Consider the following 27676-nt stretch of genomic DNA (forward strand, 5'->3'; position numbering starts at 1 on the left):
TGATTCTTGAGACTATATTAAATAACTTTTCGAGATCTACAATTTCTAAAAACGAAGTTTTGGCTAAAAAGAAACGGAACTATGAGAAATCTAGCCAATTAGATTCGGGTGAGAGAAAAAAAAACGAGTGAAGGGAAGAAAAGAAAACTATGAGGAGAGAGAAAATAATCTTTGTGTGGGATAAATAATTGGGTATTAGGATATTTATAAAAAAGCTTCCCTTTTTGGGCTTAAGAAAAAGAGATAAGATTTAATGAAATTTGATGATGAACAAGATAAATACTTTTGGACTTTAATCATCAACATAACTCTTTTTCCTTTTTTGGGAGTTTGGGGATTAGAGGATGGGATTGGGAATGGGAGTTAGAAGGTGGGAATTCATTAAATATATCCCAATCCCTTGTTTGGTATGTTAGTGGGATTATGTTGGGAATATTATTATCCCATGTTTGGTATGAGGTACTTAAGTAGGGAATATATTGCTAAATTACAAATTTACCCATTTTAATAAGGATAGCAAAAGAAGAGCAAACAATATTGGTGAAGTATATTTTAATGAAGGGTAAATTCGTCTTTAAACATAACTAGAAATAATCCCCCTCCTTAATACCTGCCCCCTCCCATGTCTTATTTTGGTGGAATAAGAGGGGTTTAATCCCATTCCCCTTCACATGGGAATTTAGATATCCCCTCAAACAAACATGGGATATCTACCCATGGGGATATAATATCCCATTCCCACCCCCTAATCCCCCTAAACAAACACCCCCTTTATCCTTCTAGGATTTTTAGGTTCCTCAATTCATTAGACTTCTTTTTCAATATAAATTAGTATTTAAAAACTTTTATCAAAACATGCTGAATTAAAATATTTTCAACTTTATTAAGTCATGAAAATAATTTCATTTGACTTTTAAAATAGTCAACCTTTTTAAATACTCAAATCATTTCAAAACTAACTTGTGTTTAAATATAAATATATAAATACTTAAATATATTTATAAAATCCTTTAAAATGAGGGGGATTACACTTTTCATTCAACTTAGGGGGCGTTTGGTTCATGAAGGGGAAAGGGAAAGGGTTTAAGAAAGAGAAACAAGGAGAAAGGAAAAGAAAACCCTTTCTTAAAGAATGTTGCTTGGTTTGAAAACTCATCTTCCTCCTCCCACTATTTTTCCTCACATTCTTCCCCTATCTCTCCCAAGTACTACCACCACCACCACAACCCCACCCCTCACCGCCGCCGCACCCTCTCATTGCCACTCATAATGCCTCCCTCTTACTACCGCACAACACTCCCCACCTCACCGCCACCTCACACCGCCACCTCACCGCCGCCCGTCACAATCCCCCCTTCCTTGCTTTTCTTCTCTACCACCATTAAAGACCATATTTGAGGTTTTAAAGGTCAAATTCGACTAATAAAAATTTCAGATATGAAGTTTTTATGGCCGAATTTGACCATCTAAAGCCATAATCAATTATTAGAGTTGGGTTTTTAAGTTGGATTTTGCGGGGTTGTTGTTACGTGTGGCGCCAACGTTCTTCCTCCCTCCCCTCTTCCGCGGCAGCTGTGGGTTGAATGAGGTTTTTTCGAGTGGGTTTTGGTGGTTTTCAGGGGGTGGGGTGGCTAACCGGGTGGTAGTATTTTTCGGGCGGTGGCTCTCAAGGGGTGGGGGTGGCTAATCGGGTGGTTAGATGGTTGGGGGAATATTTTCCGGTTGGTTCAGATGACGTGTGGTGGTTCTGGTGGTGAGTTCAGGTGGCGAGGGTGGTGAGTTCAGGTGGTGGTGTGGTGGTTCTGTTGGCAAGGATGGTGAGTTCAGTTGGTGGTGTGGTGGTCAATGATTGGTCAAGGTGACCATGAAGTAGATGAGAGAAAGGCTAAGTGAAGCCCTAGGGGGGTGTTGGGAATGGATGTAGAGGACTTTGGGGGAATTTAAATAAAGGGAAATATATTATAAAAAAAGAAAAGAAAATAATTTTTTTTAAAAAAACAAAAATGATGAACTCCCCCAAAAAGGTAATGATAATCAAATTAACCCTCTCTTCTTTTTTTCTCCCCCCAACCTATTCTTCCGACCTACCAGCTCCGGCGTTGAAGTAGTTCTCTCAGTCGGGTCGCCCACTCGAACTCGCAGTAATGACGGGACAGACGGGTACGACAGTATCAATGGAACCAGTAGAACGACAGTCGCTAAAAAAACTCAGTTTCAAATCCCTTAAACGTGCTCTTGATGTTTTCGCTCCTCTTCACTCTCACTTCTCTCCTCCTGATTCCGAAAGGTCTGTACTCTTTCTCTCTCCTCGCTAAAACCCTAATTCGTTTCTTACGTTTTCCCCTTTTATGTTTCTGTATATTTTAACAATTTTGTTCCTTTGATTGTTGCAGTAAGAAAATTCGGTTGAGCCATAAGGTTAGTCAATGAATTCCCATTTATGCATTGCTGTGTTTGAGAAATTCCTAAATCATAATTATGTTCAACATATTTTGTTTGGAACACTTTTTGGTGGTATATTCAGCAAAAAGTATTGTTTATAAAAAAAAAGTCTATAAGAACCTAACGTATAACCTGATTATTAGTATATTATTAGATTGGTATTTTTGATTAGATGCACTACTTATTTGACTAGATATAATACTTTTGATTGATCTGAGCACAAAAAATAATATTGAACGGTTCTTAATTGGGCAAAGCTCGTATAATTGTAATTTGTATATTCTGTTTATTGAATTTAATAACTGTTGTTTTGGTATTGTGGAATATTTGAAGATTAATGTGGAATTTGGAGGGATTAAACCGGCTTTAGCTCAGCCTCAGCCTAGTAAGCAAATTCAAGGGCGGTCCGGTTCGGCTCCGTCTGATTCCCTTGCCCTTCCTGGTACTTCTTTGTGCAATTATATGCTCTTTTGTTGTGATTATTATATTTGTTTTATGTGTTTTTGAAGTGAGTTTGATTTGATTTGATTATGATTACCTTTTGACTTGTTTTACTGTTTAATAGCTCCTGAGGATGCACAAAAAGGAGGGGCTCATAATGCTCTAGTTGTCGCTCCAGCTGCACATCCTAGACCGTATGTGCATCCATATTTATCTTTATTATGTCCTGTGCTGAAACGTCTTGAATATGGTAGCTGACCTCTTGTTCCGGAATCCAATTAAATGAACCTTAGGGGTGTAATGAAAATGGTAGAAGACAGATTTCTTTTTTGTTCCTATTAGCTGTACTGTAGCTTTTATTCGCTATGGAACTAGGTAGAGATAATATGTTACCCTCCTGTACATGTTTAAACTTTCAATTTGAGAATACGTTTCCATTACTTCCACAGCCCTTATTTTATGAGAAGTGAATATAACTTGCTAATGTATGTAGCGAATGATTGTAATCGTGGACATTAGTTAACAATTAAAATGTAGAGATATACCCATGTGTTGTTTTAGCTGAAGTACAAAGGAAAACAAATTGCAATGTTTCGACCTATATCAGATTTTTTTCAGTTTTGATTTACGATATCTGGCTTTTTTTTGGTGTTTTCAGGAATGAAGTTGGTCCTAGCAAAAGCAATGCGATTATGTCGACTCCCAGTTCTTCTGAAAGGTAAATAGCTTCACCTTTTCATTGCTGAATATATGTCACCAGGCTTCTCAGTTTCCATAGTTTTAAATTTTTCTGACCTTGCTGAATCTATCTTTGCCTTATGCAAGGCGAAAGCATATTGTATTATGTCTTTCTAGTACTGGTTCTGGTAGTTGTGGATTAATGGTATTGTTCCAGTGATATGAGCAATGCCTTTGCACTTGCTTCCATAGCCAACGTCGAGTTATTATATACAGATTTTATGCTATCAAATTTTGTTGTTCTCCGATCTGCCTTCTTGTTTGGCTCATATCTGACCCCTCACAATAACATTGGGTATTGTGGATACTTACCAGTGAAACAAGGGACGCGGGACGGAGCCACGTTTCCCGATCTGGGTCGTTCGTTCCCGATCGCGGAACAAACGCGACCCAGATCGCCTCCGTTCGCGAATCCGATCGCCTAAGGCGACGTCCCTGATTTCAAGCTTTGGAGTTTGGGAGTTGAAGGTTTGATAATGGAGGTTATGTTGATGAAGGGAAGAAGTTCTGAAGAAGGAAGAGGAGAGAGAAAGAGACGTAGAAGAAAGTGGTATAAGTGGCAGACCACTGCCTATTTGCATCTGGTGGAGTGTAATTTTAATGATATAGTTGTATACCACATTACCACTCTTTCTTTTTTTACACGGGGAGTACTTTTTTACTGCCTCTTCTATTTTTTGACTTTTCAACTTCTTTTTACTGCCTCCTTTTATTACTTTTTTGACTTTACTTTTTTTTACCAATGATACAGCTGTACACATTACCAATAATGAGCAATTTTTTACTTTTCAACTTCCAATATTTTTTTTTCTTTTTCAAATCAAAGACCAAGTAACACATTTAATCATTTATATTATTATTTTTCAATTATATTTTGATAGGATTACTAAGAGTTCTAATATTTTAAATTTATTAAATAAATCAGTAAAAAAATGACCCAACGTTCCCGATTCACTCAAGGTAGCGTTTCCTGTTTCCGTTTCCGTCCCGCGTTTCGTATCGAATTTCGTTCCTTGTATCATTGATACTTACAATTCAAGAATCTGAAAAGGCTTCATGTCGGACACTTTCTATCTCTTATTTTCTTCTCTTATTTATCTTTCCATTCTTTTTGTCGTTCCCTCTCTTGAAGTTGTGTAGCTTCCCTTGCAGAGTCGACCGATCACAGGTGTGAATTAGGTTATGTAGGTTCTATTGCTATTGGTTGATTTTTCTGTTTTGGCTTTGATTTTGATTGGAAGTCATTGTCTTTAATGTGGTCAACCTTAGCCTCCAGTTCACGCCCAATAACTTTCTTGCATGTCCGCAATTGTGGTTATCATGGTAATTTTGTAGTTCATGATAGATTTGTCCACTCCGTCTGTTTATTTTGGACCAATATGCCATTGTCATGTAGTATTTGTACAAATATTAATACTTGATTAACCTTATACGTTTTTAATATCATTGATGTTGACAGTTTTTGTTCGACATATCTTTTTCATATGGTTTTTTAGGCTTACCATCTTGGTTTTGATCTTTTGTTTCACAATTCAAGGTTCTCAACATCTGCTCTTATGGAACGAATTCCAAGTAGATGGCCAAGGCCTGTATGGCGTGCTCCATGGAAGAATTACAGGGTGAGCAACTCTTTTGTGCTTTAGTTTACTTTTTTTCTGGAATTGCAACTTGCTATAAGCTTGTCAAGTTGATTTCACTTATTTTGTGGCCATGATTTAGGTTAGATTGGCTTTGCATTATGTAGCCTGGATTGTCATTTCATGTTTTCTTGGTGTGATTGCTAGGGATTGGCAGGAGCTCCGTTTTTTGTTTTGCATCTTTCGGATCTACTGTTTATAATACTTATTGTGCCATTACCTTCCTTAGGAAGAATGAAAAAGCTTGTATTGGAGCTAGAAGTATTTGATTCTCGTATCTTCTTTCTTCCTGCACAGGGATTCTGTTATAGGACAATAGGAATGTATTTCCTAAAAGCTAGCTCAAGAGGAGGAGATCCCATTGTCCTATATAAACCACACACCAACCTCCCATACGGTTGATGCGAGATGCTTTCCTTGGGGATCAGTCCATAACATTATTCATTTTTGTTAACTTGAATAGTGTATCCTTAAAACATTGTGTCAAATTAGTGCACTAGTTTCAGTTTGTTGTTTACTTCACCTGCCCCAATTTCCCACTTTCCTTTAGTTTTAGTGTGTCCTTAAAAACTTTTAGGTTTAAGTCGTTCTCTCTCCATCACATTAACTCTTTCTTCTCTTCCATTTATAATACTTTCTGTTACGACTACCTCTCTTTTTTGTATTAAGTTTTTTCATTCTATATTTAGCCTTTATCCATGCCAAAGAGAAGTAGAGAGTTCAATATAGGACAAGACGTTTCTTGTTACGCATACCGATGTCCTAAATTGTTGAAATCTTGCCGTTTTCGTCCCCTTGCCTAAATTGGAACCCGTACCCCAAACCCTAAACCAATTTCTAAAAGGTGCGAGTTCGGAGGTTGAAGGGGTTACCAGCAATAACCAATACACAACTTATTGAAGGACTATGATTAATATTGCAAAGGTGAAAGGACACACCAACAAGAAGCAAGATTTTTTTTTTTAAAAACAATAGGGATGGATAATATTGCAAAGGTGAAAGGACCTGCCACTAAAAAGAAGAAAACAATTTTTTTCAATTTAGTACTAGTTTCTAGATTGTGAAATTGATCTCAAAACCTTGAATGGGTTCTGAAATCCCAATCTTGGGCATGGTTCCCACTAGCTTCAATTTCTTTTTCGTACAAGGAATCTAAGTGTATGTAACGTTTTGGGTGATTTTAAGAGCATGCAAATATGTAACAAGCTCGGATGCATTATGGTGTCATGCGTAAGGTTTCAAGCTAGATAGCTCATGATCAAGACATATCTGTATAATTTGACACCATTTTACTTTTGTTTTGTTGCTATATGACATCCTCTCTTTTCACTTGTGTAGGTAATAAGTGGGCACTTGGGATGGGTGAGATCCCTCGCCTTTGATCCAAGTAATAATTGGTTTTGCACTGGTTCGGCAGATCGTACAATTAAGGTTTGAATTTATTTTTCTTATCTAATATGGTGTCTTATGCCTTTATGCGCTTAGTGAATTTTATGGTTAAGCTAAAGTTGTCTCAATGACAAGGTGATGGAGGTTTTTTTTTTTTTTTTAAAATCCAAATTACAAGAATGAGACCTTTCAAGTAGGAAAACCAAAGTGTATAGACTATAGACTATAGGGATGATCACGATGTTTTGGGCTAGCATTGTAGGCCATTAAGAGGGAGTGTTTTGGGAGGGGTGTTGCACAAGTTGGTTGAGGAGGAGAGAGATGGAGAGAAGTAAAAAAGGACCCCATCTCCTAGGAGAGAGAAAGAGAAAATATATTGCCATACGGACAATTGGCTCTTATAATTTCAAATATTGCTAGTATGTGCTAAATAATACGTACTCCTCTATTTGGTGTCCATAGTACGAACAATCGATGTATTTGTGCGAAATATTATGTTAGTGACATGAGTTAGAATATTAGAGAGTATTTTGACCAATTTATCATTTTGATGTTTTTATTATTTAAAAAATTCAGAATATCTACCTTATTTACTTTAACCTAGGATGCTCGTACTCGGGTACGAGTGTCGGAATCGTGTATGGATTCGAGGGCCGGACATGGCAATTCAAAACTCTAAGGGGTGGCGGAGCCATTTGTTAAGTGTCTAATTTTGAATATGGACTTCGGGACACGACAAACAGTGAAAAGATATTGAATTTATTTATGTGAATTATATTTTTAGTTTTTTAAGATTATTTTTTAGTATTTAATTTCTTGAAAAAAGAGAGTAAATACTTTTGATAACATGCTCTTTAGTGCTTAGGAAATCACCGAAGAAAGCATAAAGTATCTCCAAAGAAAGAGAAAATAAGGTTTTTTTAAAAAGGAAAAGGAAAGCATCTTTAATTGGGGAAGAATAAAAAAATCAAAAGAAAGGAATGATGCTAGGGTGCAAGTTATAAAAGTGCGAAAGGAAATAAATGATGCCAGTTGTAGTATTGACAACTTGAACCAGTAAACAATACTCTAACATTGATTGTTCATTTACCCATTCATAGTTTTCAAAACACCAAAGTTTCATGCACTTCTCTCACTTCTCTACTTCTCTCTCTGCAAAAGCATCAACGCCGAGTCCACTTTCTTCCTTAAAGGTAAGGTCCAACCTGGATTTCGTGTCGGCACCCGTGTTGTGTCGTGTCGATACCGGCACGGTGGCGGTGGTGGCCAAATTTGAGCTTCCCAGACTTTAACATAGTACCAATTAAATACTGACAGTTAACATGGGACCCGATTTCTGTGTTACGCTTAATTTTAAAAAGTGCCCCCAAGGTGCGCCTAGACGCTGGTCGAGTAGAGGTGCAGGCCAAAACGCATTTGACTAGCCAGGCGAAGCGCACAACGACAGGCGATATGAGGCGCTCGCTTTTTGCCGCCTTTGGCAGAGGCGCAAGGTGCACTGCCTTGTCACCTTTAGTAGAGAGGCGCATAGTGGGTAGATCTCAGTTCAAAAGTAAAAAAATAATATCAAATTCAAACTTACCTTGGCTTTAATTTAGCAATTTCGAGCAAAAGCCTTTTGTTAGTTTCATTAGATTTCATCAAATTGAACCCTATTTTAAAAACCCTAATTTTAGAGCAATCCCTAATTTTTCATGTGGTGGCAATTGATGGCCGCCAACTCGCCGTAGGTTATAGAGGTTTCATAGGGTGCCTGGCGAGTTGACGAACAAGGTAAGTCTTCTGTCTCTCTCTTCGATCTTCTCTTCTTTCTTTCTCTCTTCGATCTTTTCTTCTTTCCTTTTCTCTCTCTTCAATCTTCTCTGATCTGTTGCTCTATATTTTTTAAAAATTACGGCGAACTTCTTTTTCTTTTTTTCTTCTTCGAAGGCTGCACTTTAGGTGTTATGTTAACTCTTTATCTAGCCACATCAATTTAGTTTCTTTTAGAGAAAAATAAGATCCGGAAAACATAAAATAGAAAAATTAAATAAATAAAAATATATTAAAGTCACAAAAACAAAATAATAAAAATAACAATTTAAAAGTGCGCCTTGACTACGAGATGCGTGCGCCTTCGTCTTGCATCTAGGTGCGCCTAGTGCCTTAGTTTTAAAAAGCGCGCCCAGGCGCCAGGCGGATCTAGGCGACGGCTAAAACACACCCCAATAGTGAGGCCAAGCGACCTACAACAAGTGCTAAGAGGCGCGCGCCTTGATTCGCCTTCGACGAGGCGCAAGATGGCCGCTTTTGGTAGAGAGGGACATGATAGGAGAAGAAAGAGTACATCTGGGTTTAAAGTTGGAAAAACCAAAATTTCTTCAAATTTTAACTCCCCTTTGCTTTAATTTGTTAATTTTGAGCAAAAGCCCTTTGTTAATTGCATGATATCTCATCAAATTGAACCCTAACTAGAAGCCCTAAGTTTTGTGGGAAAAACCCTGATTGCGAACCAATTCCGCAAATTTTTGGTTGTTGGTTTGACAAAAGTCGCCAACGAGACTTCTTCGATGGCCTACTGCGTCAATTTTCCCTCTTTTTGATAGTCTCTTCTTCTGTTTCTCTCTCTTCAATCTTTTCCTCTTCTCTTTCTTTCGAATTTTTCCGGTGAGCTTCCTTCTTTCTTCTTTTCTTTAACTTTTCTCATCCTTGATTGTGGAACCGTCGGAGGCTCCGCCTTTCTCCAACCTTTTTTTTGTTTCTTTTTGGCTTTATGATCGGCTATGTTATTCGGACATGGCAAAATCGCCACCGTACCCGTGTCGACACGGATCCGGATACGAATGCGAAATACGTATCAGATCATTCAATTTGCACCGGAAAGTAGTCACCTGATAAAGGTATAGAGATCGGTGTTAGACGGCTTGCGAGAGGGCAAAAGAGGCGGGGTAAGGAGAGAGAAAACTAAAAGCTGGGCTTTTTTTAGCTTCACGTGGCTTTCTCTTTTCTCTCTCTCAAGGACTGCCAGGCACCAGCTGGCCCCAGCCTTTTGTTTCTTTTTTTCTGTTTCTTTATTCTTTATTGCTCTCTCTTTATCGTTATCTGAGCTTATTTAATCTGAATTGGAGCAAAAAACTGCAAGCTGGCCCCAGCATTATTCAATATTGTTTTCAATCTGAGTTTATTTTAAATCACACTTTTTCATCTATTCCCTAGACAAGCTTTTAATTCCTATCTTTTCTGGAAAAGATTAGTTTAAAGAAAACCCTAAGATAATATTTTTCTTAGGATCTTTTTGCTGTACCCATACCCGTGTCCAAAGTTAGTACGGTGTCCCCGTATCCAATTTTTTTGAAAATGACGTACCGGACACTTGGATCCGTACCCGTATCGGGTACTCGTACCCGTGTCCATGTTACATCGATGATCTGGGTAGGCCTGTGGGGAAGTCACGTGATTCTTACTTTTCACTTCCCCCCCTCGTTCTCTTTCCTTCTTCTGTTCTGCTTGTGTTCTTAGCCTACAATCAGGTTGTTTTTAATTAATATCCAAACACATTATTTAATTTCACTGGTATACTACGAATAGGCAATTATAAATTTTGCAGTAGCGAATTTAAAGTATAGACCGTAGTTTTCTTTTTTTTAAATTACAATACTTTATATATTTTTTAATTATTATGTTCTTTTTAGCATAAATCATGGTCTATACTTATTGTTAAGGTTTTTGGTACCAAAGGTGCGCCTCACCTATGAGATGCGTGCGCCTTATCCTTACGCCTTTTAAAACTAAGCCTAGCGCCTTTTAAAACTGAGGTCCTTCCTTTATTGTTTGGGAGCTTGTTTAGAAGCTTGAAAACCCACTGTAAAAATATTGGACAACTCTTGTCATTCTTATTCTCTTTTCCTTCAGAAAATAAAATTGCCCACCACTAACACATTAGACTCCAGATATATAATTATTATCCAAAATAGCAAGATTTTATCCTAACCCTTAAAAAAAGAAAAATATTTGTCATATATAAGTCAAACCTTGGCACCTTACCTTCCATAACGAGCAGCCATAAAAATCTTTTCCACTTGATAATAGAGATGCAAGAAGAATATGGAGCTGTCGATGTTCAAGAAAATTAATAAAGGAAGAAGAAAATGGTTGTTGGGTGTTGACTTTTGACTGGGAAAATTTAGAAGAACAGACAGAAAGAGCTTTACCTGTTTTTCAATGTAAGGTTTTGAATTCTGGTAAATTTTTTTTGTCTAATGACAATATATTAAGTAAGTCAATCACTTCCTAAAGTACAGAAAATATTAAAATAATAAATTGGCCAGAATATCCCCCAAGATTCTAACTCAAGTCATTGGTGTAATGTTTAGCACAAATATGTTATAGTTGGTGCTATGGAGAGCAAATGTATGGGTATGTATTATTTAGCACATACCTGCGATAGTTGAGATTATTTAGAGCCAATTTTCCTTTCCAAAAATGTCAATGTTGCAAGTATTATGCAACTTTCTGAAAATGGGAAACATTGTAAATAGAAAAAAGGAAAAATCAACCTTTAGGTGTTCTGCTCGTTAGCCTTTTGATTAACTCAGAATAAGTAGAACTTGCGGAGGTACCTACTCAAATTGCGTATTGACCACTCAGTAACCTCTTTAGCAGGTTAAGGTGACACATGTCACATTTTTTATTCCTCCATAGTTTTTCTTTCCTCCTCCTTCACTGCCTCTCTCATCCCTCGACCTCCACCGCTGCCACCACATACACCAGCCACCTAATCACCCTTATGCTCTCTATCTTCATTTTTTGAGTCTGGTTCATCTCCTCTTCCTCCACAATTCAATTCAAATCACTGTCACCCACTCTCTCTCCTCCATTATTACACTTAAGATCAAAATTATGGACATGCACAGAAGAAAATGAGGCGCTGAAACAAAATAAAGAAAAAAGAACGAAAAGGAGAGATGTCAAATTGTTGAAACCCCAAAACCCAAAAAGAAATCCATTGCACTCTATTTTTCCTTGTGTTTCACTTCTCATAAAATCATTCAAAGATATTTTCTTGCCTAGAATCTCTGTTGAAGTCTTATGAAGCTTTAGTAATTTTCATAATTAATATCCCAATTTTTTATCCGAATGTTAGCTTCGCTACTCTGGTATTTTTCTCTCCTCTGATTTGCTACTGCAATTCGCTTCTGCCAGCTAGTTGCTGCCTCGTGGAGGTTTGCAGAATTGTGGAGGGGAAGAGAGAGAATTGCGGTGGTAGCCATGGAAGGTAGGGAAAGAGAGAGGAGAAAGAGAGAAAAGAGAAAGAATTTAAAAAATACAAAAAAATAGATTTTTTGTAGTATTGGAACTGGTCACAAGTAATTTAACTTGTTTAAAATTGAAGGGCTAAAGTCTGACTTATTCAGGAATAAACAAAAGAGTGGCTTATTTAGCAGATGGCTTAAGGGTTGACTTATTTTTGTCAATTTTTCCTAAAAAACATAGGAAGTATATTATATATATGTGTGTCATTGTTCGAAAATGCGGTTTCGGTCATGGTCGCGGTAACGATCACGGTGATGCGGGAACGGGAATGATGCGGTTGTCGTACTGCCAACTATCTGCTTAGACTATGAGATATCCTTAAACCCACCTAAGACGCTGTTGTTTTACACCTTTACGATGCGGTTAATATCGGTAGGGGTGTAAGTGGATTGGACTTTGCCCAATCCACATCCAATCCAAAGTTTTTAGGACTCGAGAAATTGAGTCCAAGTCCGATCCACACATTTTTTGAGTTCAGTCCAATAATTTTTTATTGAGTCCGAATCCAGTCCATTCTAGTCTGATTATTATATATCTTTTTTCTTCGATTTAGATTCAATGATTCACAACGTTTTCTTATAATTGAATTTGAAAAATCAAGCTCATTATATGGAATTCACATACATCTTTTATATTATATTCATAAATATCAAATATATATACATTATATATAAAACTATTAAATATATATTATATATAAAAATATTTTTGGATTGGACTGGACTGGACTTATTGGACTCCAAAGAGGTGAGTCCAAATCTAGTCCGAAAATATTTAAACTCCAAAATTTGAGTCCAGAGTCTAGTTCAAAAAAATTACATTCCAGTCGAGTCCGACAAGTTTGGATTGGATTGGACTCTGGACTTTTCGCAGTCCGCTTACACCCCTAAATATCGGTTCGATAGATTTGAAAACCTTTACGACACGATACGATGCGACCTTGTTTTCGTGCGTGCGCAAGGGTGGGCCCACACGTGATTGTTTAATTCTTGCCTTAACCTGCGTGAACACACTCATATACACAAATGTTGCGGAACAATGTCTCTTTTCTATCACCTTGATCTAAATCAAGGGGGCGTTTCGTTGAGGGGTGTTAGAAAAGGGAAAGGGCTTCGAAACTGGTGTTTCCCTTACTTATGTTTTGTTGATGGTTTTCTTTTTCCCTTTACCCATTTTTTCAGTTAGGATAGCCTAAGTTCCCCTTAGATTGATTCCCTTGCCCCCCTAAGGTTTTTGGATTCCCCTAAACCTCTCTACACCATAACCATTATTGACCACCACCCCACCATCACCACGACCACAAGGCTGACTGCACCCCACCGCAGTCTACCACATACTTAAGCCGCCACCTTGAGGCTCGAAACTGCCTTCTGACCCACCCCTTGCAACCCCCAACCAACCCATCCCATCCTCGGAAACACCACTATTACCACCGAAACCCCACCCCATCCGCCGGAACCACCACCCCACCGAAACCCCACTCACCCCTTAAAAAACCATGTCGAGCCACCGAAAATACCAACTTTAAACCCTTTGGCCAGTCAACGGGAGGGAGAGAAAAGAATTTTGTTGCTCGCATGGTGGATGCCGGTGCCGACGTCTATTGCTTAATGCTTACAGTCAACGCTAGTGCCGATGGAAGTGAGAGAAAGAAATGGTAGGGAGAGGGAGAGTGAATGAAGAGAAGGGTTCAATTTTTGTAATCCCTTATCTTGTCTAACCAAACATGTTGGTAAAGCGGGGGGCGGGGGGGTGGGGTTCCTTTCCTTCCTAACCGTTACTTGATTCCTTTCCCTTTCCCCCTTTCCAAACAAAAGCCCCCTAACATTTTACCTTGAGTGGTAACAACAAAAAATGATATCTAAGATTTATTATGATGGAGAGCAAGTCAATACTTCTTTAGTTCATGACAATTTATGTTGATTTTCATAGAACTGAAGTGAAAAATTATGAATCGGATGAATTTTCTTTTTCCTTTAATGTTGATTGGATCCGTCTTTACAGTATGTTGCACACATTCATAAATGAAAAGATTGTCAAGTTGCGATAGTATACTAAACAATAGCTGGATAGAGTAAACCAAACTTCAGTGTCATTGCTAACAAGATTACTCTATTGATTTAGATATGGGATGTAGCAAGTGGGCGATTGAAACTTACTCTCACTGGACATATTGAACAAGTAAGAGGTTCGTATCATAGGGTTTATATGCTAGAGGTGGGGTTTCGTCTATTTGATGTTTATTACATCTTTCTTTATCTACTTATCTTTTGCAGGGCTTGCTGTTAGTCAGAGGCATACCTACATGTTCTCTGCTGGTGACGATAAAATGGTGAAGTGCTGGGATCTTGAGCAGAATAAGGTAACATATCTGTGTAGCCTGTATTAGAGCCAGATGCATACATACATACATATATATATATATATATATATATATATATATATATATACATATATATATATATATACATATATACATATATACATATATACATATATATATACATATATACATATATATATATATACATATATATATATATATATACATATATATATATATATACATATATATATATATATACATATTATATATATATATACATATATATATACATACATATATATATACATACATATATATATATACATATATATATATATATATATATATACATATAGGGTTGGGTTCTAGTGAGAACCCTCTTATGGTGAGAACCGTGAGAACCACTTAAAATGAGCAAAAACTTCCTAAAATGAGCAAAAAAGTAACGAATGAGCGGAAACATAAAATGAGTAGAAAACATTAAGTTATCAAAAACGTAAAATGTACAAAAATGTACAATAAGAAAAACGTAAAATGAGCATAAAAAGTTCAATGAGAACAAAAAAAAGTAAAATGAGCAAAACGTAAAATGACTAAAAACATTGATAAATGAGCACAAAATTGTAAAATGAGCAAAACCATAAAATAAGTGAAACAAAAAATGAGCAAAAATGTTATCTAATGATCAAAATCTTCGTAAAATGAGGAAAAATGAGTGGTTCTCACGGTTCTCACCATAAGGGTGGTTCTCATATGAACTTAAATCTATATATATATATATATATATATATATATATATATATTTAATATATATATATATATATATATATATATATATATAATTTCCAAGCTTTCCGTCACTTTTTGTCTTGTACTGTTGCCTTATGATACATTGATGAATTCTATCTGATTATTTCATGGAGTTTAATTTGTTTGAAACGAGTGTGGATTATTTGTGGAATTTAAAAGCCATTTTTCATACTTGCTCCAGTTTGTTTTTTCTATTGCATCGATTCCACATGTTTCTTATTGCATCAATTTGACATTTTTTCTATTGCATCATCATTTTAAACAATTTTGAAAAGTGTAAATGTTTGAAGGCCCTATGGGAGAGGATGTCCAACTCCGTCTGTGTGGTTTTACACCATTTTTCAGTACAAAGAGTCCTGTTATTAGAGGAAAGTTGAGGAACCTATTGCTTTTTTCCTTTGTACCTCCATGGCGTAACTTGCACTTGTGATTTTGCCAAAACTGCAGTAGATCCATCTTAACGGTTTTGCTTCTAAATTGTGCTGCTTCTTTTAAGTCGGTGACTCGGCGTAGTAATTAGGTTTTGTGTTTCGCCGAACTTTTGGAAAGTTAATGCAATAAAGGCTTTGTAGCAACGGTTATGAGAATAATGTAATTAAAAATATTTACATGCAGAGCTATAGGCTTCCTTGCTGCTTAATAAGAGAATGAATGTCAGAGATATGTAGATTAGGACGTTCGGCGGTGTGTGTTATTGCCTGCTGAAAAAGAAGTGTATATCTTGAGGCTATGCCCTTAACGTGCTTTACTGAAGTTTGTCGTGTTCAGGTTATTCGCTCTTACCATGGCCACCTAAGTGGAGTATATTGCCTAGCTCTTCATCCCACTCTTGATGTATTGCTTACTGGGGGTCGTGATTCGGTCTGCCGGGTATGAACTTTTTGTGTTAAATAATTCTTTTTAATAATTTTTAATGAAAATGTCTAAGCTATCGTTATTGGGGTGATCCAAGTCTTATGTTTGCTAAAATACTATTTCCATCTAATTTTCAGGTTTGGGACATTCGCAGCAAAACACAAATATTTGCTTTGTCAGGGCATGAGAACACAGTATGCTCTGTGTTCACTCGACCTACGGTAGGTAAATTTACTGGACAAAGTAGTAAACTCATTTTTCCATTTTGGAGGAAGAGGTTTCAGTTTCAACTTTTTTGTCCGAGTCCTTACTCTTTAGGTTTTCTATTCTTGTACAACATTAGTGATTTGACTTCTTGTTAACATTATATTTGTTTTAAATTGAGAGTCTTACTACATATGCCTTTATGGAATAAAATGAGCTCCTGCGGTTCCAGTACCTTCAGTTCCGGAAGTTGGGATATTTCTCTCTTTTTCTACTCATATTTTAAGAGAGATATTTTGGGGGCGGGGGTGTGAAGAGGACAAGCAAAAGAATAAATGAAAAGTGAAATGAGACACGGGACCTGTAGCTTCAAGCTCAGGATTCTGATACTTAAAAGTACGACGGAGTTTATTTCAAGCGCGTACCTCCATGAAGATTTTAGGTAGTGCTGGTTTATGATGGCTGAAAGTAAGCCTGTTCATTATTTCTGTCTGGACTATTCTATGTTCATCATAAAATATGTTAATGGAATCCTTCTGTAGCTTTCTGCTGTTAGATGATCCAAGGGTCGATGAATCAAAGTAAGAAATTGGAATAGCTTTCAATGTTGTTCTCTTGTTTTTAGTTAATCAAAAACCATTTGTAATAGTTTTAGGTTCTAAAATAAAACCAGACTTTTTATGGCAAAAACCGTGAGTCATTTAACTATTTGAACTCGAAAATTTGAGTCCGAGTCCAATCCATAATTTTTTCAGTCTAGTCTAGTCTGACAAGTTTGGACTGGACCACGTGATTGGACTTAGGACTTTTCGCAATCCACTTATACCCCTACTTGTGAGGGATTGGAAAGATGCAAACAACTTCAATGATATGTAGCACACTGGTAAGCAGACTTGTATAACCACATAAACTTCTTTCGCTATGTAGTATAGTTGCTGCCCGTTGCTTAAATGGTTGGACATCACGGGGCCTAGCTGTTGATCCATTTTAGGTGTTTGTTATGATCCATAGCACTTGCAGTTGGCAACAGCCAGTTTAGTGCTTCTTTATGAGATTATTTGTGGCTATTTGAATATCTGGAGGTTTCCAGCAATTGCTTTGCTGCTCAACTTGGTTACTGTTCTATATGAAGCATTGGTTACTTAAGTGATTGGGTTAGTTGCCCCTCGGGTCTACTAGCAGTGACTAAGACCGAGGCAAAGTGTCCAATTGCAGTGACTACTACTTACTAAGCATTTGTATTCATGTGGCCCCCTCCCTCTTCTCGTGCTATGGGCCTTTTCTTTATGAGGAGTATTCTTGAAAAGTAAATTTGGGATCATTAAAAATAAGAAAGAACGGTGGGTCTCGCCTATATGCCTCCACCTTATGCCGAGAGCGAGGCTCCGAGGACCCTTTGCACATCCGTTTGCATCACACCTTTTAAACCTAAGCGACAAGTGGCCACCTCAAGTAGAGAGCCATGAAAGGCCTAATCAAGATTCCCAATTAGTTTATGAGTACTATATCTTTATAAGAGTCGCAACTTAACTGCCCCGGAGTGATGGCACTATTTTGTTTTGGTTTTTACATTGGTGGGTGAAGCCTCTAAGTTTTGTTGTTATAGTCCCTTACATGTTTTTGACTTGTATTGCTATTCAAATCTTCTCATAAGTTTCTCTTTGCTAGGATCCTCAAGTGGTAACAGGTTCACATGATTCAACCATTAAATTCTGGGACCTGAGACATGGAAAGACAATGGCAACACTAACCCATCACAAGAAGTCTGTACGAGCAATGGCCTTGCATCCTAAAGAGTGGGTAGCTAATATTTTTACTTTCCTCTTGCTTTAACTCCTGCCTTTTTACTTGGAGAAATTCTCTTTGTTAGCCTCAAACTTTCAACTTTTCTCTTAGGTAGCTTTTTATTCTAAGTTATTTTCTCTTTGGTAGCCCCAATTATCATATATGTTAATTCCATAGGCTTAGTTAGAAAGTATTGTAAAATGTCCGTTAGTTGTGCAACCTAGGTTAGTTTGTTGACCCCTAATTCTTAGGCACGAGTTTTGAGACGATCTTAAGCGGGTGTTTTTTACCTTCAAAACGACTTTTTTGACTGGTTTATCGAAATTTGTGCCCATAGAGGGTGCTTGGCGGGGTTCGTCTTAGGCGTCTTTTGGAAAAAAGTTGTTTTGAAGGTCAAATACACCTGTTTAAGATCGGGCGTAAACGTGCTCAAAAAATTACCGTATTGGTAGTCATTTTGACGGGCTTGTCAAAATTCGTGCCCATAAAGGGTGCTTGGTGGCATCCGTTTCTTAAAAAAAAAAAAGGTTGGTTTGAAGGTCAAAATCTCCGGTTTAAGATCGTCTCACAACTCGTGCCTAGTTACACAACTAACCTATGTTACACAACTAACAAGCGTTTAACGGTAATCACTAAGCCTACGAAATTAACATATACAATAATTGGGGGGATACCAAAGAGAATTTCCCATTTTCTTATTGAATATGGTTTTTTCGCGTGTAGCTTTTGTTGACTTTTTTCTTGACCTCCCTACGCCCTCTGTGGTGTTACAGGAATATGTTTGCATCCGCCTCTGCTGACAACATAAAAAAGTTCACACTTCCAAAAGGAGAGTTTATGCATAACATGCTGTAAGTCCTAAAACTCGCCTCATTTATTTTGCTTTAATCTTGCTATATCAAACTCAGCGTACGTTATGTTTGTTTCCAATCATTTTGACTGTTAAACTGCTCGTTAGCTGGCTCATGTGAAATGTCTGCCATTTGACTTTTGATTTGTTTATTTCATCTCTTTTTGGCGACAGTTCCCAGCAAAAAACAATAATCAATACAATGGCTGTCAACGAGGAAGGAGTTTTGGCTACAGCAGGTTTATTTTTCATTCTGTTTGCTCAAAGGGTTGCTTTACTTTCTTTAGGAAATCATCGGCCATGTGTTTGCTTGAATATGTTAATCTTGAAGGAGGTTGAACTTGTCATATCTGGTGTCTTTTTAATTAAGAGCTCTCTGTTATGATGTGTACTTCACAGGATTAAATTTGTCTTTTGGGAACGTGCATCAAGCTAGTGCACAAGTTCATAACATAATTTATAGGTTGTTTAGTGTGTAAGCGCATGTTCTCAGAAGTATTATTTTACAGTCTTGAATGTCGAGGGATCTACTTTTTGAAGGGAACTATGCCAGCTATGATCGCTGAAAGCTACATGTCTGAGGGGAAATGTGAAACCCGAAAGGCTACTGCCTCCATCCCTTGCTTTATTTCCCATTCCCTCTTTGTTGCTCTCTTAAGAGTTGTATTGAGTGGGAAGGTAGTTTTGTCTTCTTGTGTGAGGCGTTAAAGAAAAAGTAGAGGGAGATTCTGAGGACCGTCTCCCCCTACACAGGAAATGGAATAATCTTTTAGGGATAAATTAGAAAGAATATTGGGCAATCATATAGGGACGGGACATGGAAGGAGTAGTAATCTCTAATTTCTTAATTCTAGAAGCTATTAGTCACAACTCACTATGAAAATTGAACCCCGAAAGGCGAAAGCTATCAATTTTGGGGACTGTGAACCCTGAAGTCTTGTTTTGATACTAATATGTGAGTTCTCAGATGTGAGAATACTTTATAAATTTGATGGACTTTTCATTCAATGAGCAAATATTGCTTCAATTGTGATTCGTGCGCTCGCTTGAGATCATTTGCTAAACTTTTCTTCCATGTGTAGGTGACAATGGGAGCCTTTGGTTTTGGGACTGGAAGAGTGGTCATAATTTTCAGCAAGCTCAAACGATCGTGCAACCTGGTATGTTGGTATTGTCTGGATGTGTTTTCTGTTGCTGTTTTTTGTATAAAAACTGAGCTTATGGTTTTGCTGCTGCAGGTTCACTGGATAGTGAGGCCGGCATCTATGCACTCTCCTATGATCTCACTGGCTCTAGGCTGGTGACTTGTGAAGCTGACAAGACTATCAAAATGTGGAAAGAGGATGAGACGGCTACCCCTGAAACTCATCCCCTCAATTTCAAGCCGCCTAAAGACATAAGGCGCTTTTGATTGCAATGACTTGTGATGTGCTGAAACTTGAATGGTTAAAGCATCTGTAAGTTATATTCATATCTTCGTCTTGGATAGCTTTTAAGTTATTCTAGACTGGTAGGTTGGCAGAAGTTATATTTTTAGAGTTCCTTGACATACAAATTCAAATTGAAGAGTGACGTGAATAGGTTCCATGTGTTGTAGAATTGCTGTCACATGGTTTGAAATCTGGAGAGATGATTGATAATCATTTATCTGACATTTTTTATGCTTCTTACCTGTGTAACATTGTTACATCATAGCGTATGGTTATAGTTGCAAGTAGAGAGGTTTTGTGTGCCATTTCGATGTTTATCATAGAATACATCCTCGATGAAGTTTTTTTTTTTTTTTTTTTTTTTTTTTGACATCGATAAAACGTACAGAAAAAAATTACACTACATTTATCCTATGCATACGACAATAATTAGCTAAGTCGTGGGCCTGCTGGACTTGAGCCCTACTTACCTTCATAATGCTGCAACTAGAAAATGAAGATGAAATCTCCCTAATAGCTGAGAGAGTGTGAGTTATGGAGATGTCTGCATTTTGTTTGGATGTCAGGTATCGGACAAGTATCTCTGAATCCGTGATAATCTGAACGTTGGGTAACCCTGTTGTATGGATCCATTTAATAGCCAAAAGACAGGCCGCCGCTTCAGTGTGGAGGGCCGAAGATGCATATAAGAAGTGACCTTGATTTTGTATAGTGATCATTTGTTGCATAGCAACCCAAGAGGCGCCTCCCTGCCCGGAGGTTTTATCCCAAGATCCATCGATCTGTATAATCATCTCCCGCGGTTGAAGTTGAAATCTCCCTAGATTAGCAATTGTGAATCCCGGGGGGGAAGTGTAGTTTGGCGCCGGTGGAGGGTGTACCGTCGGAACATCATCCGCTAAGAACCTAGTGTGTTGGCGGTTGTTTTCTTAGACGTGCTTTTGAAAACCTTCTAATGTGGCTCGTATGTGACGAAACACTTGGTCATTTCTCGTTTTCCATAAAGCTCACAGGGTACTAATGAATATGGGCAGCTTAAGACCCTGGTAGCCATCTTCTCTAATAAATTTCTCAATCCATAAAGCGATCCAGTGAGCCAAATTCAATGAATGATGGACAGTCGGATTGATATGAAGCCCAGACCCTGCCCAAACTTCCATGGCAAGAGGACAAGATCGGAAGATGTGTTGGTCGTCTTCATTATCATGCAAACATATTTGGCATTGGCTAGAGTTCGTAATACCCCGACGCTGGAGATTGGAAGCCGTAGCTAAACTATTGTGCCAAATCTTCCAGATGAAAAGTTTCCATTTAGGCATGATGTTCAAACCCCAGAGATGTCTAAAAAAAGACGAATTCTCTTGGTTTGTCATGCTGTAAGTGACTTGTTGCTGTTTTTGTAAAAGAGACCCGTAACCCGACTTAGTGGTGTAATCCCCTGAGCGGGTGAAAGGCCAGTAGTATCTATCGTTTGTGTCAGGCAAAGATGGCAATTCCAAACTCTGAATAATGCGAGCATCTGACGGGATGAAAAGATGATGAAGTAGACGCATATTCCATCCCTGATTATTAGGTAGAATCAGGTTTGCTACAAGTGTCCTAGCAGCTGTGCTTAAGTTGATTCCATCTCGAAAGGAAGGAATTTTACCTAGAACCCAAGGTTGCGAAGCTGCTCTGATAGACCTGCCGTTACCCACTTTCCATACACATGATGATTTAAGGGAAGAACTGGCCATAAGGAGACCTCGACGACCCATAGAGATATTATGTTTAGTGTTTCTAATCCAAGATTTTTGCTGGCTTGTCGACTTAAAAACCTTGGCTAACATGAGCTGAGGATGTTGGATAATGTGCCACACCTTTTTCATGAGTAGAGCTTTGTTGAAAACTCTTATGTTGCGGATTCCTAGACCACCTTGACTTCTTGGTTGTTGGATGACCTCCCTTTTTTTCCAATGGAGCCCAACCTGATCAGTGTTTCTCCAAAAGAAACGTTTGCATCGAGCTTGTTAGCAATGGTCGTAGGGATCTGGAATATGGAGAGATGGTGCATTATAGTAGCCACAAGAATAGAGTTGATGATAATGAGTTTCGTCGGTTGGGAGAGCCATTTTTGGTTCCAAGTTGCAATTTTCTGTGAGACGATATCCAGGAGAAAAGTAAAATGAGTAACCTTTGGGCCCTGAATATCAATCGCTGAACCCAGATACGAACCAAGCAGTGGTTTGTCATCTAACTGGAGGCTATTTTTATAAACATTCCGTTGTTCCAGGGAGATGTTAGGACTAAGTTTCACAAAGGATTTTTGACGATTGATCATCTGTCCCGAGATGTTGCAGAATCTAGTAATGAGTGTATTAATTGATCTACAAGCTTCCTCTGATGCATGAAAGAAGAAAAGTGCATCGTCGGCAAAGAATAGGTGAGATAAAGTCGGACCTTGCTTGCCTATTTTGATACCTTTAAACTGTCGAATGTCTGTGGCCAGCGTCGTCATTCGAGATAGTATGTCCATACAGAAGAGGAATAAGTAGGGAGAGAGGGGATCCCCTTGTCGTAGACCGCATTGTGGGATAAAAGTGGAAGTTGCCATCCCATTGAGAAGCACCCTATAGGAAACAGTTGCAATACATTGTTGAATGAGCTGGATCCAATGTCTAGGAAACCCATAGGCGTCCAAAACTTTTAGTATGAATAACCAACTGACTCTATCATATGCCTTATTCATATCAAGTTTTAAGGCTGCCAAGTGACGTATTCCTGTTCTTTGCTTATTGATGATGTGAGTTAACTCATGTGAAATCAAAATGTTATCATCCATATGGCGTCCAGGAACAAAAGCATTTTGATAGTCGTCGATTAGCCGTGGAAGAAGGGGTTTCATCCTATTGACCATACATTTCGCAATACCCTTATAGAGAACATTACAGAGACTTATAGGGCGAAATTGGTGTACCTCCTCCGGAGGTGTAACATTCGGGATAAGAACCAGGAGTGTTTTGTTCCATTCATGTAGTATGTGTCCAGACGAAAAGAATCGTTTGATTGCTACGCTTACAGAAGCCCCAATAATGTCCCAATGTAGTTTATAAAATTCTGATGGAATACCATCTGGCCCAGGCGACTTGTCGTTAGCCATATCAAAAAACGCTTCTCTAATTTCCTGATCCGTTACTGAGCGTAACAGAAGTTGAGCATCCTCTTGTGACACCCTAGGCAGGTTTAATTCCCTCATAACCAGATCTATTTCCTCTCCCCTGTTACTGTCGTGCAAATTTTCACGGTCTGAAGCTTGATAAAGGTCTTTAAAATATGATTTGACCATCTGCGCAATGTCATTTTGGTTCTCAACCCATTCCCCGGAAGGTGTGCGTAACATATAAACAAAATTTTGCTGTTTCTTTTGACGTAATCTGTTGAAAAGGAATTTGGAAGGTACATCCCCCATCTGAAGATGACGATCTTTAATACGTTGGTGCCAATATTTCCAAGCTAAAGAGGCTTCTTCCAAAAGAGTTCGATGCCGGAGAACCAGAGATACTCCTTGGTTAATCGTTGATACTTGATTACCTTGATGTTGGAGATCCCTAAAAACCTTTCGCCAATTAATACCCCAAAACAAACGTTTGTCCAAACACCAAGTTTTTAGCCTTTTTCGAACTAACTCCAATTTTCGAGCAAGAGTGAACAAGGGCGACCCTGCGATTCTCAAACCCCAAATTTCCTGTATCGCCGTAATGACCTCCGGGTAAAGAAGGCACCAATTTTCTAGTTGGTATGGTCTATTAGGTTTTGCATTGGTCGGAGAGGTTTGGAGCCATATTGGAGCATGATCCGATTGTATAATTGGGAGATTTTGGACAATTGTGGAAGGGAATTCATCTAGCCATTCTTGAGATGCATAGGCTCTATCTAGTCGCTCCATGATAAGGCTCGATGAAGTTGCTGACACACCAAATAGCTGCCTTCAGTTGATGGTCAACGCAGACGAATTTCTTCCTCATGTCGGTAATTCACTGGAATAAGGTATCATGTGTTTAAGGTTTTACATTTTGGGAGAGAATCTGACGTGATCGCACTCTTTTTAGGCTACTAGTTGTTGCACTCCGCTCTAATGTGCGCGGTACCCCAAAACTTAGTAACCTAGCTAATTTAATACAAGATGATTGTATCTAAGATATTGATTGCGCAATGTATGATAATTACGAGTTATTCTATTCCACCTCTTAGAAAGAAAAGTACTTAAATAAAAGGAAAATTTGTCAATGGGGTTTTGAACTTTGGATGATAATTTTAATAACCTGTCTAGGTCCTTACTTTAATGGTCTGTTTGGGATTGTTAATAGATAGTGGTAATAGGAATGAATTTAAGGGTAATGTTACAAGGAAAGCACCCTTAGGATCTCCATAGAGAGTCACTCTCAACCCCTGGTGCCTTTTTTTCCTCTATGTGGAAGCGATCTTACCTTTGAGCTTGTGTTTTTTCTCTAAGGGAAAGCACCTTTCATTACCACTTACACGATGGTATTGGATGAAAATGAAAATTTAAGTAGAAAAATACACACTTTAGGATAATTTATTATTACCATGAGAATGAACAATGATTTTGTTCACAAACTTCAATATATATTTATTTTCACTACTAACATTTATAATCAACTACTAAACTTGGCATAGAGGTCTTGACTTTTAGTGGGCCTCAATTACTTAAAACTGATTTAATAAGTCATAACTTTTAAAATGCGTGTCCTATTAGAAGAGTTAATCGAGGGAGAGAAATGGGAAGTAGGTGAGGTTTTTATTTTTTTTTGTTACTTTCAAGTCACCAAGGGCGGTTAAAAGTTAAGAGCTCCTTAAGTGGTGGACTTATACAGATTAATTAATAGTTCATAATTTAAGTAGGGACTTATATATAGAGGTGTCAATTCAGTTAAACGGTTCAGTTATGGTTTAAACCATACAGTTTGGTTGACTTCAGTTCAGTTAATTCAGTTTTATTTTCATCTTAATTGATTCAGTTTAAATTTTTTCAGTCCAATTCAGTTCATTCAATTTCCAGTTTAGTTCAGTTTAGTTAAAGTTACCTTTTGGTTTGACCCGTACAGTTTCAGTTTGAAACAGTTGGGATTGACTTATTACTAACAGTTGAACGGTTATTTTCAGTTTGGTTTTGGTTCATTTCAGTTTTGTATATAAAACCACACCAGTTCGGGTAACCGCGATATCGGTTATCACCATATACATCCTTTTTGCTTTCATGCGGTGTTTTGGACCAAGTGAATTGTCATACCAGGTGCTTTGGCCTCAGTTGGACTTGTTATCATTTCGGTTTTTCTTGTCGGAACCAGCGATATACCATCAAGAGACGTGTCTACAAAAGCAATGTTGAAAATTGCCCCATTTACATTGAAATTATTGTCTTAAAGATTTAATATTTGATTGGTATTGAAATTTTCAATTTAACCTTTCCTTTTTCGCATGTACAATCTTATTTCTTTGTATGTTGATTATAGAATTGTATATTGATCCATGTATTGCCTTTCGAGTAAATATTAATGCAAACACAAGCAAATACGAAGTATTAGTGTATAGATTAGGCAATGTAAGTAGGTAGTCATTGCTAATCATCCTTGAGTGTAATGCATTTAATTCGAAACTTGAACAATCTACTTGTATTATTTAAAGTACTTGTTGGACTAAATTGAATGTGTTCATGGTAGTCGATAAGCTAATTCAATATAACAATACAACACTTGAGTTAATCATATTTATATGAGATGCAATTATCGAAACAAAAACATCTAATTGAACTTAAACATGCATGCTGTTATTGAAATAGAATAATGTGTCAATGTAGGTCGACAAGCTAATTCACGATAAATATACTCTAGTTAAGTTAACCATATTTAAGTTCAATTGCTTTTGAAACTAAAAGCATTTAATTGAACAAGTTGTTATCAGATGAAATCAAAGAGTATTAATATAAATTGATAAGCTAATTGAAGAACGACTCTTAATCAACTCTTATTTCGAATAATCAACTGCGTAAACCACTCTAATGAGTAAAGGAGTAGAACGACTCTTTATATGTTTTAATATTATATATTATAACCAATAATGACAATAATAACGAGTAAACAATCAATTACAAACTTTACATAAATGATTTATTATTATGAGCATTATGATTGATATATAAGTTTGTAAATAGCTATGATGGTAATGAGAATAATTATACTAATAAACATAAAGCGACAATTATAATAGGTAAAAATACAAATAATAACAATAAAAGTAACAAGGCTAACAATAGCAATATTAATACAAATAAGAACATGAATACTAACAATAACAATATAAATATTAATATGTTAAATCATTTTAATATAAGATTGATATCAAAATAATTGTAAAACCAATCTAATACTTTATTCATTATATATTAGTATAACTCTTAATATGTTATAATACTATAACAAATGACAATCATACATTCGTATGTTTACAACGACGGTTCATATGATGCCTGAGTGATTATAATGAGGGTTCATATGTTGCACAATAATAATAATAATAAATTATACATCCAAATCATTATCCCCTATAAAAGCTAACCATAACTTATTAGAATAAGTTCATTGTTACCAAAAAACAACCATAAGTTAAGTAAAATAGTTGACTAGTACTTACTAGTTACTAAATAGTAACTTGTTAACAACCATATAGTTTAATAATAGTATAATATTAACAACCATAACACTCCCTTATCCTTATAAGTTATAAGATTATTTAAGTTATACTATAGTTTAATACTCCCTCCGTTTCTCAAAGATCTTCCCACTTACTGTTCCTACAGATACCAAGGAAAATCAAGTTGTGTGGGACATGGTGTGAGTAAAGTAGGAGAGAGAAATGGGTTAAGATAAATAAACAAATAAAAAGGGGTTAAAGTAGGAGAGAGAAAGGGAGTAAAATTGAATTAATAATGTAATGGTGGACCATATGATAGTGACATGAGAGGGTAAATAGGAAAATTTGTTTTGCCAAATAAGGAATAAAGCAAAAGTGGGAAGATCTTTTGGAAACACCCTTAAACGGAAAGTGGGAAGATCTTTAGGAAACGGAGGGAGTACTAGTATAGAATTTATGGCCGTCTCTTAACTTTGTATATATGTGTGACTATAAAGAAACTATTTTATCAGTAGTAGGCTTACATATATGTGACTATAAAGAAACTATAATCAAAATCAATGTAACATTACATACAAGTTCACTTTAATAAATATAATTATACTATTACTTAATTGAGTAATAGACTGATGACAGTTATATAAGTAACACCATAAGTATGGAGTCTAATTAAAATTTAGAAACTCAATTCGCAACTCTAATTAATTATTAATAATAATAGTAATAATAATATGCTAATTAATAAATGATAGTTATGGTTTAAATACTAATCATAATAATTTCAATA

At 37.0% G+C, this 27676-nt stretch overlaps 1 protein-coding gene across 2 annotated transcripts; it reads left to right on the plus strand.

Moving 5' to 3' along the window:
• Positions 1-2027: 2027 nt before the first annotated feature.
• LOC104899050 (protein pleiotropic regulatory locus 1) lies at positions 2028-25678 on the plus strand. Of its 2 annotated transcripts, XM_010686183.4 has the most exons (17): positions 2028-2287; positions 2394-2418; positions 2776-2884; positions 3008-3077; positions 3542-3601; positions 5159-5240; positions 6597-6689; positions 14064-14127; positions 14216-14301; positions 15844-15945; positions 16068-16151; positions 17803-17930; positions 18693-18770; positions 18944-19008; positions 19852-19929; positions 20008-20226; positions 25363-25678. In XM_010686183.4, exons 1-16 carry the CDS (start codon positions 2145-2147, stop codon positions 20178-20180), a joined length of 1440 nt encoding a protein of 479 aa, XP_010684485.2. In that variant the 5' UTR covers positions 2028-2144; the 3' UTR covers positions 20181-20226; positions 25363-25678. The 2 variants fall into 2 exon arrangements, with proteins under 2 accessions (XP_010684485.2, XP_010684484.2); XM_010686182.4 differs by lacking the exon at positions 25363-25678 and having other exon boundaries at positions 20008-20441.
• The last annotated feature ends 1998 nt before the right edge of the window (positions 25679-27676 follow it).

Source organism: Beta vulgaris, chromosome 7, assembly GCF_026745355.1.
Source record: "Beta vulgaris subsp. vulgaris cultivar EL10 chromosome 7, EL10.2, whole genome shotgun sequence".
Lineage (NCBI taxonomy): Eukaryota > Viridiplantae > Streptophyta > Magnoliopsida > Caryophyllales > Amaranthaceae > Beta > Beta vulgaris.